General features: G+C 62.6%; 1 protein-coding gene across 2 annotated transcripts in view; it reads left to right on the forward strand.

Annotated features, from left to right (window-relative positions):
• Positions 1-12,153, forward strand: part of GRAMD4 (GRAM domain containing 4) — a 46,121-nt gene that overhangs the window by 20,425 nt on the left and 13,543 nt on the right. For both annotated transcript variants that reach the window (XR_005836798.1, XM_040637728.1), the window contains exons 3-9: positions 1,876-1,996; positions 5,834-5,895; positions 7,782-7,914; positions 8,494-8,519; positions 9,120-9,211; positions 10,616-10,707; positions 11,835-11,883. Coding sequence is in view for 1 of the 2 variants with exons in the window: in XM_040637728.1 (XP_040493662.1) it covers positions 1,876-1,996; positions 5,834-5,895; positions 7,782-7,914; positions 8,494-8,519; positions 9,120-9,211; positions 10,616-10,707; positions 11,835-11,883 (575 nt within the window). In the remaining variant the exon portion in view is untranslated. The remainder of the gene's footprint in view (positions 1-1,875; positions 1,997-5,833; positions 5,896-7,781; positions 7,915-8,493; positions 8,520-9,119; positions 9,212-10,615; positions 10,708-11,834; positions 11,884-12,153) is intronic.

The raw sequence follows: 12,153 nt of genomic DNA on the forward strand, positions 1-12,153 counted from the left end.
GCCCTTGGGTCACAATGGAGCTCAGTGGAATGGGGGGGGGGGGCTCTGCAGTGCGGACGGGCTTCAGGGTGAGCTGGAGGGCTGGCCAAGCAGCATGGGGACACCTGAGAAAGACTGAAACGGGGTGGGCAGCCTGACTCAGCACGGTGTCCTGGCCAAGAGCCTGGCTGGGGCCAGACCACCGGAGCTCAGGCCCTGCTGTGGACTGCGTCCCCCCAAATGCATATGGGGGGTTGGGAGGCGGGGCCCCCGGGAGGTGATCGAGGTTAGGCAAGGTCGTGAGGGTGGGGCTCCCAGGATGGGATTAGTGCCCTCAGGAGAAGAGGAGGAAACACCCGAGCCCTTTCTCTCTGCCGTGTGAGGACATCACCAGGCTCGGCCGGCACCATGACCCCGGACTCCCAGCCTCCGGAGCTGGGAGGAATCGGGGTCTGCTGTTCAGGCCCCCAGTCCATGGTATTTTGTTCTGGCTGCACGAGCTCAGACATACCCACCTGCATTACATATGGTCTCAGAAACGGGAGGCCCCTCCTGTGCGTAGACACTAGCTGGCGGTCACCCCTGGGACGGATGGAGGATGGAGGCGGAAGGCGTAGGGGCCTCTGCGGGGCCTGCGATGTGCTGTCTCCGGATCTGGGGTCCAGCGTGTGCAAATGCAGTGAGATATCCACTTAGGATCGGAGTCCCCGTGTGGGCTCCACTCTGTGGGCATTCCTCTCGCTGCTGTACCAGAGACCGGGGGCCTGAAAACAGCATGTTTATTCTCTTACAATTCCGGAGGCCAGAAGTCCAGCAGAATGGGGGTCATGTGCCGGCACGGCTTTGCCCCTCCCCGGAGGACCTCGGGGAGAATGTGTTCCCCTGGCTTGTCTGCTTCGAGAAGCCATCCGCAGTCCTCCCCTCGAGGCCAGCAGCCTGGCACCTGCCGGTCTCTCCCCTCTCTGACCTCTGACCCTCCCGCCTCTTCTGAGGACTTTACATAATGGTGATTATGATGGGCCTGGAGAACCAGGGTAGCCCCCCATCTCCAGGTCCTTCACCTGATGACATCTGCAGGGTCACTTTGTCCGCGGAGGAGACATAACCCCAGGTCCCCGGAATTAAACTGGGACCTCTTTGGGGACCGGCCCTCAGCTTATCACGTATTAGAGTTAAAACCACAGCTACGTGGCCCTTGGTTTCCACCACTCCTGGAATAAACGTCAGGTCCTCCTGGGTCTGCATGCCCTGCCCCCGCCCCATCGCATCCGTGACTCCTCCCCTCAACTCCCAGGCCACTCCTGCCTCAGGGCCCTTGCAAGGCTGTTGCTGAGCCTACCACATGCTCTCCCCCCAGCAATCTGCTGCCCTGATATTCAGCCCACCCAGGTCCTGACTCGGACTGCAGGAACACCCCGGCTGCCCTGCCACTGTGCTCCTAGGTCCTCAGCACCCAGCTGGTGGGAGCTGTCTGCCTGCCCCTGGCAGGGGCTCGGCTCTGTGGCTGAGGCCTCCAGACCACACCTGGTGCGTGTGCATGTGCGTGTCCAGGCGATGTCTGTTGGCTGACCAAGTGCCACCAGGATCCGTTTCTCTGGGGCATCCCGGTGGTGGCAGTGATTTGGTGAGATGCCTTTCATGTGTGTGATTTGCACCTGTTTTGTTTAGTATAGAACTCCTCACTGCTGCTTCGCCCCAGCTCTCGCCCCCACCGTGTAAGAGGAGCCCCAGTTAATAGTCCCCCCTGCAGGGGAGCAGGAGAGCTGCGCGGCCCGGCAGGTGCAGACAGGGTTCCCCGTCCAAGTGCTCTGAAAACCAAGCCCGCCCTCGACGCCTCTGCCACTGGAGGCCAGAGCAGACCCGAGCACCGGTGACCCGGCTGTTCTCTCCGTACAGAGGAGGAGCTCCGGAAGCTGAGAGAAGAGACCAACTCAGAGATGCTTCGGCAGGAGCTGGACCGGGAGCGGCAGCGGCGGATAGAGCTGGAGCAGAAGGTCCAGGAAGTGCTGAAGGCCAGGTGAGGAGGGGTCCAAGGCCCCCCACTGCCCACTCAGACACTTCCTTGCCCGTGAGCCCCCCACAGGATTCAGGCACCCCTCCTCGCGCCATCCCACTGTACACATTTACCTCCGGGTTCACCTGCCACGAATGGTCACCCTCATCCCAGAAGGCTCCCTCCATCCTGGGGGGTGACAGGTGCCGCCTCAGCTTCTGGAGGGGATGACGTGGGCCCTGCTATGGGATGGAGCTGTCTCCGTGTGTGGCCTCCTCTTGCACCTCATACCTCTGCCCACACGAGCTGGGGTCCTTCCAGAAGGGTATTTGTAGGTTCTGAGAACTCTGCTCTCCCTGTCCTGATAGAACCCCCAGGAAACTCCCTGTCTGTCCACACAGCCTGCAAGCTGGTGGCCTGGCAGACAAGGCCACTGCTGGGACAGCCCAGCCAGAACTGGTTTCTCCGTGGATGAGGGCACTGTTACTTTTGAGTGTCGTCTCCGGCTCTGGCTCTGAGGACACCCACACTCCAGGCTCCTTGATGCATGGGGTTTAGTTGGTGGAAAGGAAATACCTCCTTCTGTTTCACGGCCAGATGCTGGCTTCCTGTCAGGTCTTACCCATGGTTGTCGGCTCCTGGGAGCTGGTGGCATCTGCTTCTCTTTGGAGGAAGGGTTCTTTGTTCCATGCTCTGTAGGCGTTTTTGACAACTCTTACGTGCTTTTCGGCAGCCTTGAAGTAAGGCCGTCTTGCCTGTCCCCGCAGGGCTGTTGTAGGGTTCTCTGGGGCTCCGTGTGGGGGCCTCGAGCTTGTTAGGGGAGGGATGCACCCTACTTTCCCATTCTGCCCCAGCTATGAGGCCGGCAGCCCTTCTAAGATGTTGGCACATGGGCCTCAAACTTGTTGGACCTTCTTCCGTGGAAATCTGTAGATGTTTTCATTATGCAAAGGGGTGCAGCTGGGGACCTGACCCACAGATGCTGAGAGATCCAGGGACTGGCACTGTCCCAGGTGCATGGCCAGCTGTAGGTGCCTTTTCCACCTGCCGGCCGCGGCCAGCCTTCCATGGCACGTCTGCCCACCGTGTCCCCGACAGAGCGTGCTCTGTCCGGTGCAGATGTGCGTTTCTGTACAGCTTTGCCTGGAACCATTGGCTGGAGGAGGCACTTCCCTGGGGGTGTTGAGAGGTGCTCGGCTGAGCTGAGCCCGTGTGCCTGCCCTCTCCTTGTAGGGCCCACGCGCTCTGCTTCCCACCCCCTGCGCAGCCCGGCCTCCTCATTCCTTCTGCAAAGCCCCTTCCAGTTCTGAGGACGCAGAGAGACCAGCTGGGTGGTCACAGTAAAGGAACAGCAGGACAGGACCGAGGAAGCTAAGGGTCCTGGGATGCACTGACTGCTCCTCTGCTTTACGTGGGTGTGGGGTTTAGGAACCTTCTCGAAATGCAGACCTGAGGGGGGGGGGTACAGGGAGAAACAGGTTCCATGCAAGTGACGACCTGTTCTGTTGTCGCCTTGATGTCTGGGGTGCCCGTGGGCCGTCCCTGGTGGGTGAGTATGTGGAGGGGACCCCCTTCACCCCCACACACACACACACGCACACGCCCACGCCCTCCCAAGCTGCAGGTGAGCTGCAGGATTGAAACGTGGTGATTAGAGTCTATCTAAACCTCTGTTTTGCTTTTAAAGAAAATTCCCAGAAAATCACCTTGATTGAAGCTTCTCTGTTAGTAGGCAGAGGCTTTCTCTCGTTAGGGGTCCAAAAGCAGCACGGAAACACTGCCCTTTTGACGTGTACCATCTGTGGTCGGGCCATGCCTGCCACTGCCCCTCTGCCCGTCCTGCTCCGGGGCTTCGCTGGCACATGCTCGCTGGGGGCCACTGTGTGTGGGATGAAAGGGACCCTGGTGACTGGTGTCCCCAACCTGGGGAGGGGGGGTCGGGGGCAGAGCGACCCTGGTGCCCGGCCCTGTCATAGCGCTTCTTGTGGGCTTCAGTGCCCTCTGGCCTCCGGTGGCTGCAGGCCAGAAAATCCTACTTTAGAAAAGCAACTCAGGCACGTTCCGTTGCAGACTTGTTTGGTTGATCATTGGACATCGGTGTAGGGTTGTTTAGAAACATTTCAAAGAATCCGGTTGTTAGAAACCCTTTTGTCTGATTGAGGTCACGTGGCATTTATGTTTCCCTGAGGTCACCCTGCTCCCTTCCTGCCTTCACGGGAGCTGTGGGTGGGACTGCGCACCCCGCGTGTCATGGGCCGGAATGTCCTGGTGCACCGTTCGCCCTGCCGTCCATCCGTCTCTGTCCAGCGCACGGAACAGGCACTTACCATTCCGTGTTTGGGGTGATGGGAAGGGGCCACAGTTCCTAAAGCTTCCTTCCCCGAAGGAGCTCGCAGCCCATGAAGGTCTAAATACCTGTGTGTTTCTAGTAGGGAGCGTGTTGGAAAAACTCCACAGCCAGGGACTGCGCATACCAGAAGCCCCCACCCATGTCCCTCCGGCGTGTGCGTCCTCTTAGCGCCCACTGGGGCCCAGGCTTGAGCGGAAGACGGTTCATTAGTGCCTCTCAGATGAGCCGCGTCTTCCAGAGCCTGCAGACTGGGCAGAGACATCGTGCTGTGATGCATGCCCGGGAATGGAGGGCACTCGGCCGGGTCCTGGAGTCTCCCACATGCCCGGAGCTCCTCTCCTGTTCTCAGTAAACCCCCATTTGTTGGTGGTCGCTCTGGGTGTGGACAGTTGCTTGGGCAGCCTGGCCACAGGGTGGGGCGGGGGTGGAGGCCCGGCCTCTCCTGGACCGTGGCTCCCTTCTCGGGGACTCTGCGTCTGTCTTGTGTCTTCCCTGTCCGTTGCTCAGTGAGGCTGCAGGCCTCGCCCACCTTGCTTGTCTCCCAGCCAGCTCTTCCGTACCTCCCGCTCTGGTGACAGTTGAAGCCTGCAAACCAGGTCGGTTCATGGAAGTGTGGCGTGAAGTCCCACTGTGTGAGCAGAGCAGAACCCGTGTGCCCTCCTTCACTGCAGCCCAGGGTGTGCTCGGGCCGGGTCTCCCAGCTCTACCATCTCTGTCCTGGAAGAGTCTTCTGTGCCCCCCCAAGACCCTGCTGAGGTTTGCCTGGGGCACCACTTTTCCCACATCCTGGGGTCCCTGCTGGACTGGGAGCCCCAGGAACAGTGTGGTGCCTCAGTGGCCTGGGCCAGTGCAGAACAAGGCGGGCCGGTTGGCCGAGGCACGAGATGCGGCCTGGCCAGAGCTCCACCCAGGGGCCGGGGGCTGGGCCAGCTGTATCAGGCTCCGTGGCTGAAAGCCGGTTCAATAATGGGGGTCCGGCAGGTGGACAGAAACTCCAGGAGAGCGCTCTGAGGCCGGGTGACTGCTGTGGTCTGCGGTGGCTGGGCCGCAGGAGCAGAAAGCCAGGCAGGTGGCTGGCACAGGCCGAGCTGGGACCTGGGCACAGCTGGCCAGCACAGGGGGTCCCCCAGCCTGTGGCCTTGTGTGCTGCTTGCTGAATATGTCCACTGATAAGCATCTTTTCATCAGGAGGCTGGTTAATTTGTATAAGGGCTGTTTATTCTGAACTTAACATGAAGAACCAGATGTGTTCGTAGGAAAGGACAGAGTTGTGTGTTTGAGACATTTTTTATTTGGTCGTTAGAAGAGAGTGTGCCCATCGTGAGTGCGGCTCGGAGCCGCCCAGCCTGCCCCATAAGCAGCGTCTGCGCCCTGAGCTCCCAGAGGGGGCCCCGCGAGCTGGAGCAAACGCTCGCGTGCGGCAGGCTCCCTGTGAGTGCTAGCATCTTCCGGAGCCCGCCCTCATGCTGTGTTTTGAACTAACAGGATTCTTGCTTTTTCCCCTCTTTAAGAACCGAGGAGCAGACGGCTCAGCAGCCTCCGAAGGGACAGGCCCAGGTCAATAACGGAGCAGGTAGGCCCCTGCGGGCGGCTGGGCTGGGCGGTGGGGTGCGGGCTGGTCCTGCGCCCGGGCAGGCCCGCTCATGCTGGGGGCTCCTCCCGTCGGGCCGGCGCAGGCGTCTCCAGTCGTGAATCGGCGAGCTGTCACAACAAACGCAGGTCATTCAAAGAGACGTGATTTTATTTTCCTGTAAGAAGACCACGCGGCCCCTGTTTCAGCCCTTGCTGACAGAGAAGTAGTGTCAGTGTCGTCACGCTGGCTTCTTGGCCACTGACCTGGTGGCCCGGGTCCAAAGGCTGGTGGTCCTGATGAGGGACGAGCAGGCAGTAGGGGCCACTGAGGTCGGTGTGTGCCCGGCCCTCCCCATTCAGGATGCACAGTCCCTTTCTCTGCACCTTTCCTCCCGCCCTGAGCCCATTCTTTGTCTTACCCCCTCTGCCCTTCCTAGGGCTGTCCTAGCAGCATACTGGATCTTCTGTCCAGCTCTCTAGGGGTCCGATCCGTGGTGGGCCTGGCCCTCCCGTCTCCCGACCTAGGGCCCGTTCCCACAGGCTGTTCCCTCGTGCCTGTGCCGGGAGCGCACAGCTACCCCGGAAGGGCCTTAGGGCTAAGCCCGACTCAGATACAGGTGAGGAAACCGAGACCCAGGAGGGAAAGCCTCTTCAAGGGGCACCCGCCACATGGAGGCCCAGCTCGGACCTGCGGGCAGGCCGGTGCAGGTGCGGGATTGGCTGCTGTGCCCCTTGGGTCATGGGCTCCACTCCTGAGACCCAGGATCCAAGCCAGGAGCAGCACCAGAGACCCCAGGGTCCCCGCTGTGCCCCGTGATTGAGGACTCTCCTGCACACGTGGGAAGTGCAGAGGAGTGGAGGGTGGAGACACTCCGGGTGCCCAGGCTGAGGTCCGTTCTGTAGCAGTGGTCGCTGGTGTGGTGGGAGCCAAGGTGGGAGACGGGGACGGTGTGCTGCGTGGTGCTCCCCACCCTGCAGCCAGGGCGGACGGCGGAGGGGATCCGCGGTGCCTGAAGCCGGTCTGCTCAGGCAGCAGGCCCGGCCTAGACCTGGGGTTCGACACACTGCAGCCCCCCGTCTAACTTCACGTGTTTAAAATATTTTTACATTTTTAAACTGTTGGAACATACCAGACGGATATGGATTTCACATTTCAGCATCCAGAGTGTGGTTTCAGGGGAACACGGGCAGGCCTGTTAGATTCTATCCTGCCCAGGGCCGCTTTGCAGCCGTCAAGGGGGCTGTCTACCCACCCGTGCCCAGCCGCGCTGAAAACATTCACGCTCCGGGTAGGGGTGAGAAGCCCCCAGGCCCTCCCCATCCCTTCCCTCCCTGAGAACCCTGCTTTTTCTCCCAGCCTGGGCAGCTCTGTGCACACAGAGCTTAAGCATCTGCAGGGGACCACCTCCGTGCTCTCCCTCTCTCTCGTGGCGGGACAGCGCCCCCTGCTGGCGACTCCGTGCCCTGCAAGCACTCATGCGCCGTGGTTTCCTCCTGGTTTTCTGAGTCTGTGTTGTGGGTCCCTCTCTGAAGGGCTTGGCCATGCTGAGCAGAAGCCACTTCGTGCCCTGGGCCTCCCCCCAGGACACAGCCCCCGGCCCACATGCCCCCTGGCCGTGCCTCGGGTCCCTGGGGTCCCTGGGAGTGAGTCCACCCCCCCACCAGAGAGAGAAAGGGAGGGTGACGCAGACCCCAGGGCTGGGAGCCGGTGGGGGGCAGCTCGGGTTGGGTGTGACCACGGAGATGCCGTGTGGTCTGTGGCGGCTGTGCCAGGCCTCGCGGTGGAAGCGGGTCAGGCTTGGTGCCAGGGAGCGCGTGTTCACAGCCCTCTGTCTTGTTCCTCGCTCCCCCCACCCGCCTGCGCTCACCGGGACCCCATCCCCGCAGACCGGCGGAGCCAGGGGCTGTGCCCCCGCGTCCAGAAGTGGTTCTATGAGAAGTTTGGGGAGTACGTGGAGGATTTCCGGTTCCAGCCCGAGGAGAGCACCGTGGAGACGGAGGAGCCCCTCAGTGCCCGGAGGTGGGGGCCCTCACGGCGGGGGGGGGCAGCCCCCTGGGGGGGTGCAGTCACCACACGGAGGCTTCGGAGCCAGGCCTGCGTCTGAGCATCGAAGTGGCTGCTGCCAGGGCTGCTCCAGAGCCTGGCTGTGCCATCTTCCTGATGGAGACGCCTCCTTGGGGCGGCGAGGGCAGCCAGAGGTGGGGGGGCTTTATGCCGGGTGGCACTGCCGCCTGTCCCTCCCGCTCAGTGCTCTTATGACCGATGCTTTGTGCTTTGTGCTTTGTGACCGATGCCATGTGGGGACAGTGGTCTGGGGGCCAAGTGCCCATGGCCCAGGCCTCCCTCATGGGGTCCACACCCACTCGGTAAACAGCTTCCTGCACCAGGCCCTGCTGTATGCTCTGGGGGGACCCAGGTTCTGGGACGTGGGCAGGAGATGAGGGACGGTTCCGTAGGTGAGACCCCCCCACCCCAAGTTAGGGAGCTGTGGTCCCTGCATCCCCGGTCACGCTGTGCTCCCCACGAGCCAGCAGGGGGTGGCGTCGGGGACGCGGGTGCACGGGAGCTGGCGCTCACCTCGCTCTCCCTTTCTCTTAGGTTGACGGAAAACATGAGACGACTAAGTGAGTACCTAGTGCATCTGTGAGCGGTGTGGGAGCCGGTGGGGCCCCTGAGCCGCGCACGGGTGGTCAGCGGAGTGGGGGCTCGGCAGTCCTGGGCTAAACGGGACGTCTTTTCAGAAAGATGTTCCCTGGGAGTTCCTTAGGAAGAAGGCTGCTGTTGGAAGCATGTCCGACGCCCCACCCTGTCGATCTGGAGCAGGACAGGATGGGGCCAGCGCTGGCCACCCGGCCCCAGGCCGGGGGCACAGTTTCCTTCCAGGCCTGGAAGCCCCCGTGCAAAGTGGTGCTTTCCCAGATAGTTGCCGGGGCCCAGGCGATGCCAAGTAACACCACCCCCCCCCCCAGCTGCCCCTCTCGTGTCCGCAGCTCAGGCATGGGGGTCAGGGAGGAGACAGCCGGTATGTCCCCGCGGGGACAGTGGATGGCGCGCAGCACCGGGAGTGGCCGGGGGAGTGCCAGCAGAGGGTCAGGTGCACCAGAAGCCTGAGTCGTTCGGGGCTCCCTTTGCTCGTTTTGGCGCCCCCCTTCGGCTGCTGCTGCCCTCCTGCCCTCCCGGGTATGCCCGAGCGCTGGCCTCAACACAGTCTGTTCTGTCCCTAGAGCGCGGCGCCAAGCCCGTCACCAGCTTCGTGAAGAACCTCTCTGCCTTATCCGACTGGTACTCCGTCTACACGTCCGCCATCGCCTTCACCGTGAGTGCCCCCCAGGGTGAGGGGGGGACATTCCGCCAGCCCTCCAGGCAGCCAGCCAGCACCGTCCCTGAGGTTTCCCTCAGGACACACGCGCCTTAGCTTCTGTCTGGAAAGTGGGTTCCGTGTTGCTGCCCAGCCACGGGGTTGCTGCAAGGATCAGGCGAGGGTGTTGGGGGCGCCGGGGGCCGGCCCGTGTCTGCACACAGACAACCCGTGGCCGCACACGGACAGCCCGTGGCCGCGTTCTCAGGAACAGCCCCGCCCGCACTTTAGTCCGCCTTCCAGGACGAGTCAGGGAGAGGATGGTGGGGAGGCTTGTCTGCCTAGGGGGTCCCCGGGCTCCTCCCACTGGGTACCTGGGGGAGGCTCCTGGCAAACGCCCGGTAGCCTGGGGGGCACGCCGGGCCTCTGCGGGCCAGCAGTCCTGGGGGAGGGTGGGAAAGCAGCGGCCCGGCATCGGGGTGTGCTCTGGGGAAACTGGACCCGGCTGCCCTGCCTGAATGGCCCCATGGCGGCCATCCCCAGCCCGCACCAGGAGACCCTCTTGTCACTCAGAGGAGGGCACAGGCCGCCCACCTGCCTGCCAGGCCCCGAGGCCGGAGAGGGGTGGCTGCAGCTTCCCAGGTCCCCATCTCTGCATTCCGGAGGGTTCTGAGACCACTCTAAAGTCCACAGCCTGGCGCCACCTGGGCAAGCACACACAGAGAACAGGACTCAGTGGCCGGGCCCAGCCCTGGCTTGCCCCCGGGGACCCCGCCTTCACCCTTCTGAGGCCTCTGCTCTGTAAGGCCTTTGTACCTCGGTCCTGCCTATCATCGCCAAGGGATGTGGCCACCATTCGGACCCACCTTCCAGGCCTCTGCCTGAACCCCACTGCATTCCCTTCTCTGCCCCTTTCTGAGCATCTGCTCTTTGCTGGCAGCTTGCGCCAAGTCCGGTGGGCCCAGAGTGAAGGGCCAGAGGGGCACTTGGCCTGGCACACGGCACGTGGTGGGTTCTCAGCAGGCGGTCGGTCAGCTCGCTCGGCTGTGCTGAGTCCTGGTGATGCTGCGAGCTCCAGCACAGGGGAGCCACACCTGGGGCTGGCAGGGACCTCTGCATGGGGTCCGCTGTCCTCTGCCCATCCCAGGCCACGTCCAGTGGCTGATTCACTGGGACTCACCCCTCCCAACCCCCCCAGAGCAGCTTCTCTGTCCCACCACTGGCCTCTCCTACTGAGAAAGCAGCTCCTCCCAGGGCTTCTTTGTCAGGCGTTCCCTCCTTTGGAAAGACTCTGGGGCCTGGGCTCCCCACCTCCCAGCATGGCTGGCCTGCCTGGTGGACGGGGGGAGAAAGGGGGGGGGACACGGCCCGTCAGGCTGCCTGACTGTCTCTCTCCCACCCGCTTTCTCTCCAAACCTGCAGGTGTACATGAATGCTGTGTGGCATGGCTGGGCCATCCCCATGTTCTTATTTCTAGCAATTTTGAGGTTATCCCTCAATTACCTCATAGCCAGGTGGGTGAGCTGCTTTGTCCTACGTACGTGGCAGTGCCGGCTCCCTACAACACACGGCCGTGGCACACCTGAGCCAGGGCTGCCTCCCACGCGGGTGTTTGGGAAGCGGTCCTCTGACAGGATAGGCTCCCAGCCCCCAGGAGCATGCCCACCCCCACCTGGTCCGCGGGAGCCAGCACTGGGTGGTCGTCAGACTCCCCAGCGGCTCTTTCTGTCCGAGGCCAGCAGGCACCTGCAGGGGGTCACCCCCGCCGCGCCTGTTCAGCGATGACATCCCAGGGGGCTTGCTGGGGCTGTGGAGTCTCTGTGCCCTGGGAGGCCCTGGGATTCAGAGGGAGGGTCCTTGCCATCACCAGGCCCAAGCAGCGTCGTCTCCGTGCCCTGTGAGCACCCTCCGGGGGACTCTGTGGGGAACCCCTCGTCCCCGGCTGCCTGGTCTGTCTGAACCCGTGGCCGCAGCGGCCACGAAGCTCGGCTTTACAGCAGGCCTGAGGAGGGCCCCTGCAGTCCTGATTTTTTTTTTTTCATTTTAAGATTTTGTTTATTTGGGAGAGAAAGTGCATAAGTAGGGGGAGGGGCAGAGGCAGAGGGAGAAGCAGACCCCCGGCTGAGCAGGGAGCCCCACACAGGGCTCCATCCCAGGACCCCGGGATCATGGCCTGAGCCGAAGGCAGACGCTTCACCGACTGAGCCCCCGGGCGCCCCTGCAGTCAGATTTGTACTCAGCTGTTCAAAGTTCGCGCTCTCACGTACGATTTTCCCGGCGCGTGTCTGTGTCTGCTTAAGTTGGTTCATTTGCAAACGTTTTTTGTAGAGAAGAAAGTCTTTACGTACCCGGGACGGGGTCGTCTGTGCCCAGGCCAGGCGTGGGCAGCGACAACACTTGCCCTCACTGCTGCGCTGCCTTATTCTGAAACACCCGTCTGTCCCACCTCTGGGCCCCCAGGGGAGGGGCCATGAGGGTGACCTTGAAGTGTCCACTCTCAAGAGCCGGGGCGCAGCCCTGGTCTTGGCAGCAAACAGAGGGGTTCCGAAGCCCCTTCTGTCCCGCACTCCTTCCCCGTTGGGAGCACAGGGCTGGGGATTCGACGTCCCTCTGTGAAAGGCATGTGACGGTCTCCTTGCAGGGGCTGGAGGATACAGTGGAGCATCGTACCTGAAGTGTCTGAACCGGTGGTGAGTCCTGGGAGGGCGAAGGTCTCTGTCTCCACCTGGTCAGATTCCCTGAGTCTCTGGGTGCAGCTGGGTGGATGCCGGGGGGAGCCCTGCCTGGCAAGTAGAGGTCAGGGAGCAGAAGGCCAGCTGCCCCCCAGCACAGAGCCCTCGACGGACGGCCCACTGTGACCCCCTGCCAGCCGACACCCCGAGTGCCCCTTGCTGGCCCCGGCTTGGCTGTAGAAGAAGCAGGTTGCCATGTTCCCGGCCCGTCCTCACCCTTCCTGGCAG

Source organism: Ursus maritimus, unplaced genomic scaffold (genome assembly GCF_017311325.1).
Source record: "Ursus maritimus isolate PB19 unplaced genomic scaffold, ASM1731132v1 scaffold_21, whole genome shotgun sequence".
NCBI classification, from domain to species: Eukaryota; Metazoa; Chordata; class Mammalia; order Carnivora; family Ursidae; genus Ursus; species Ursus maritimus.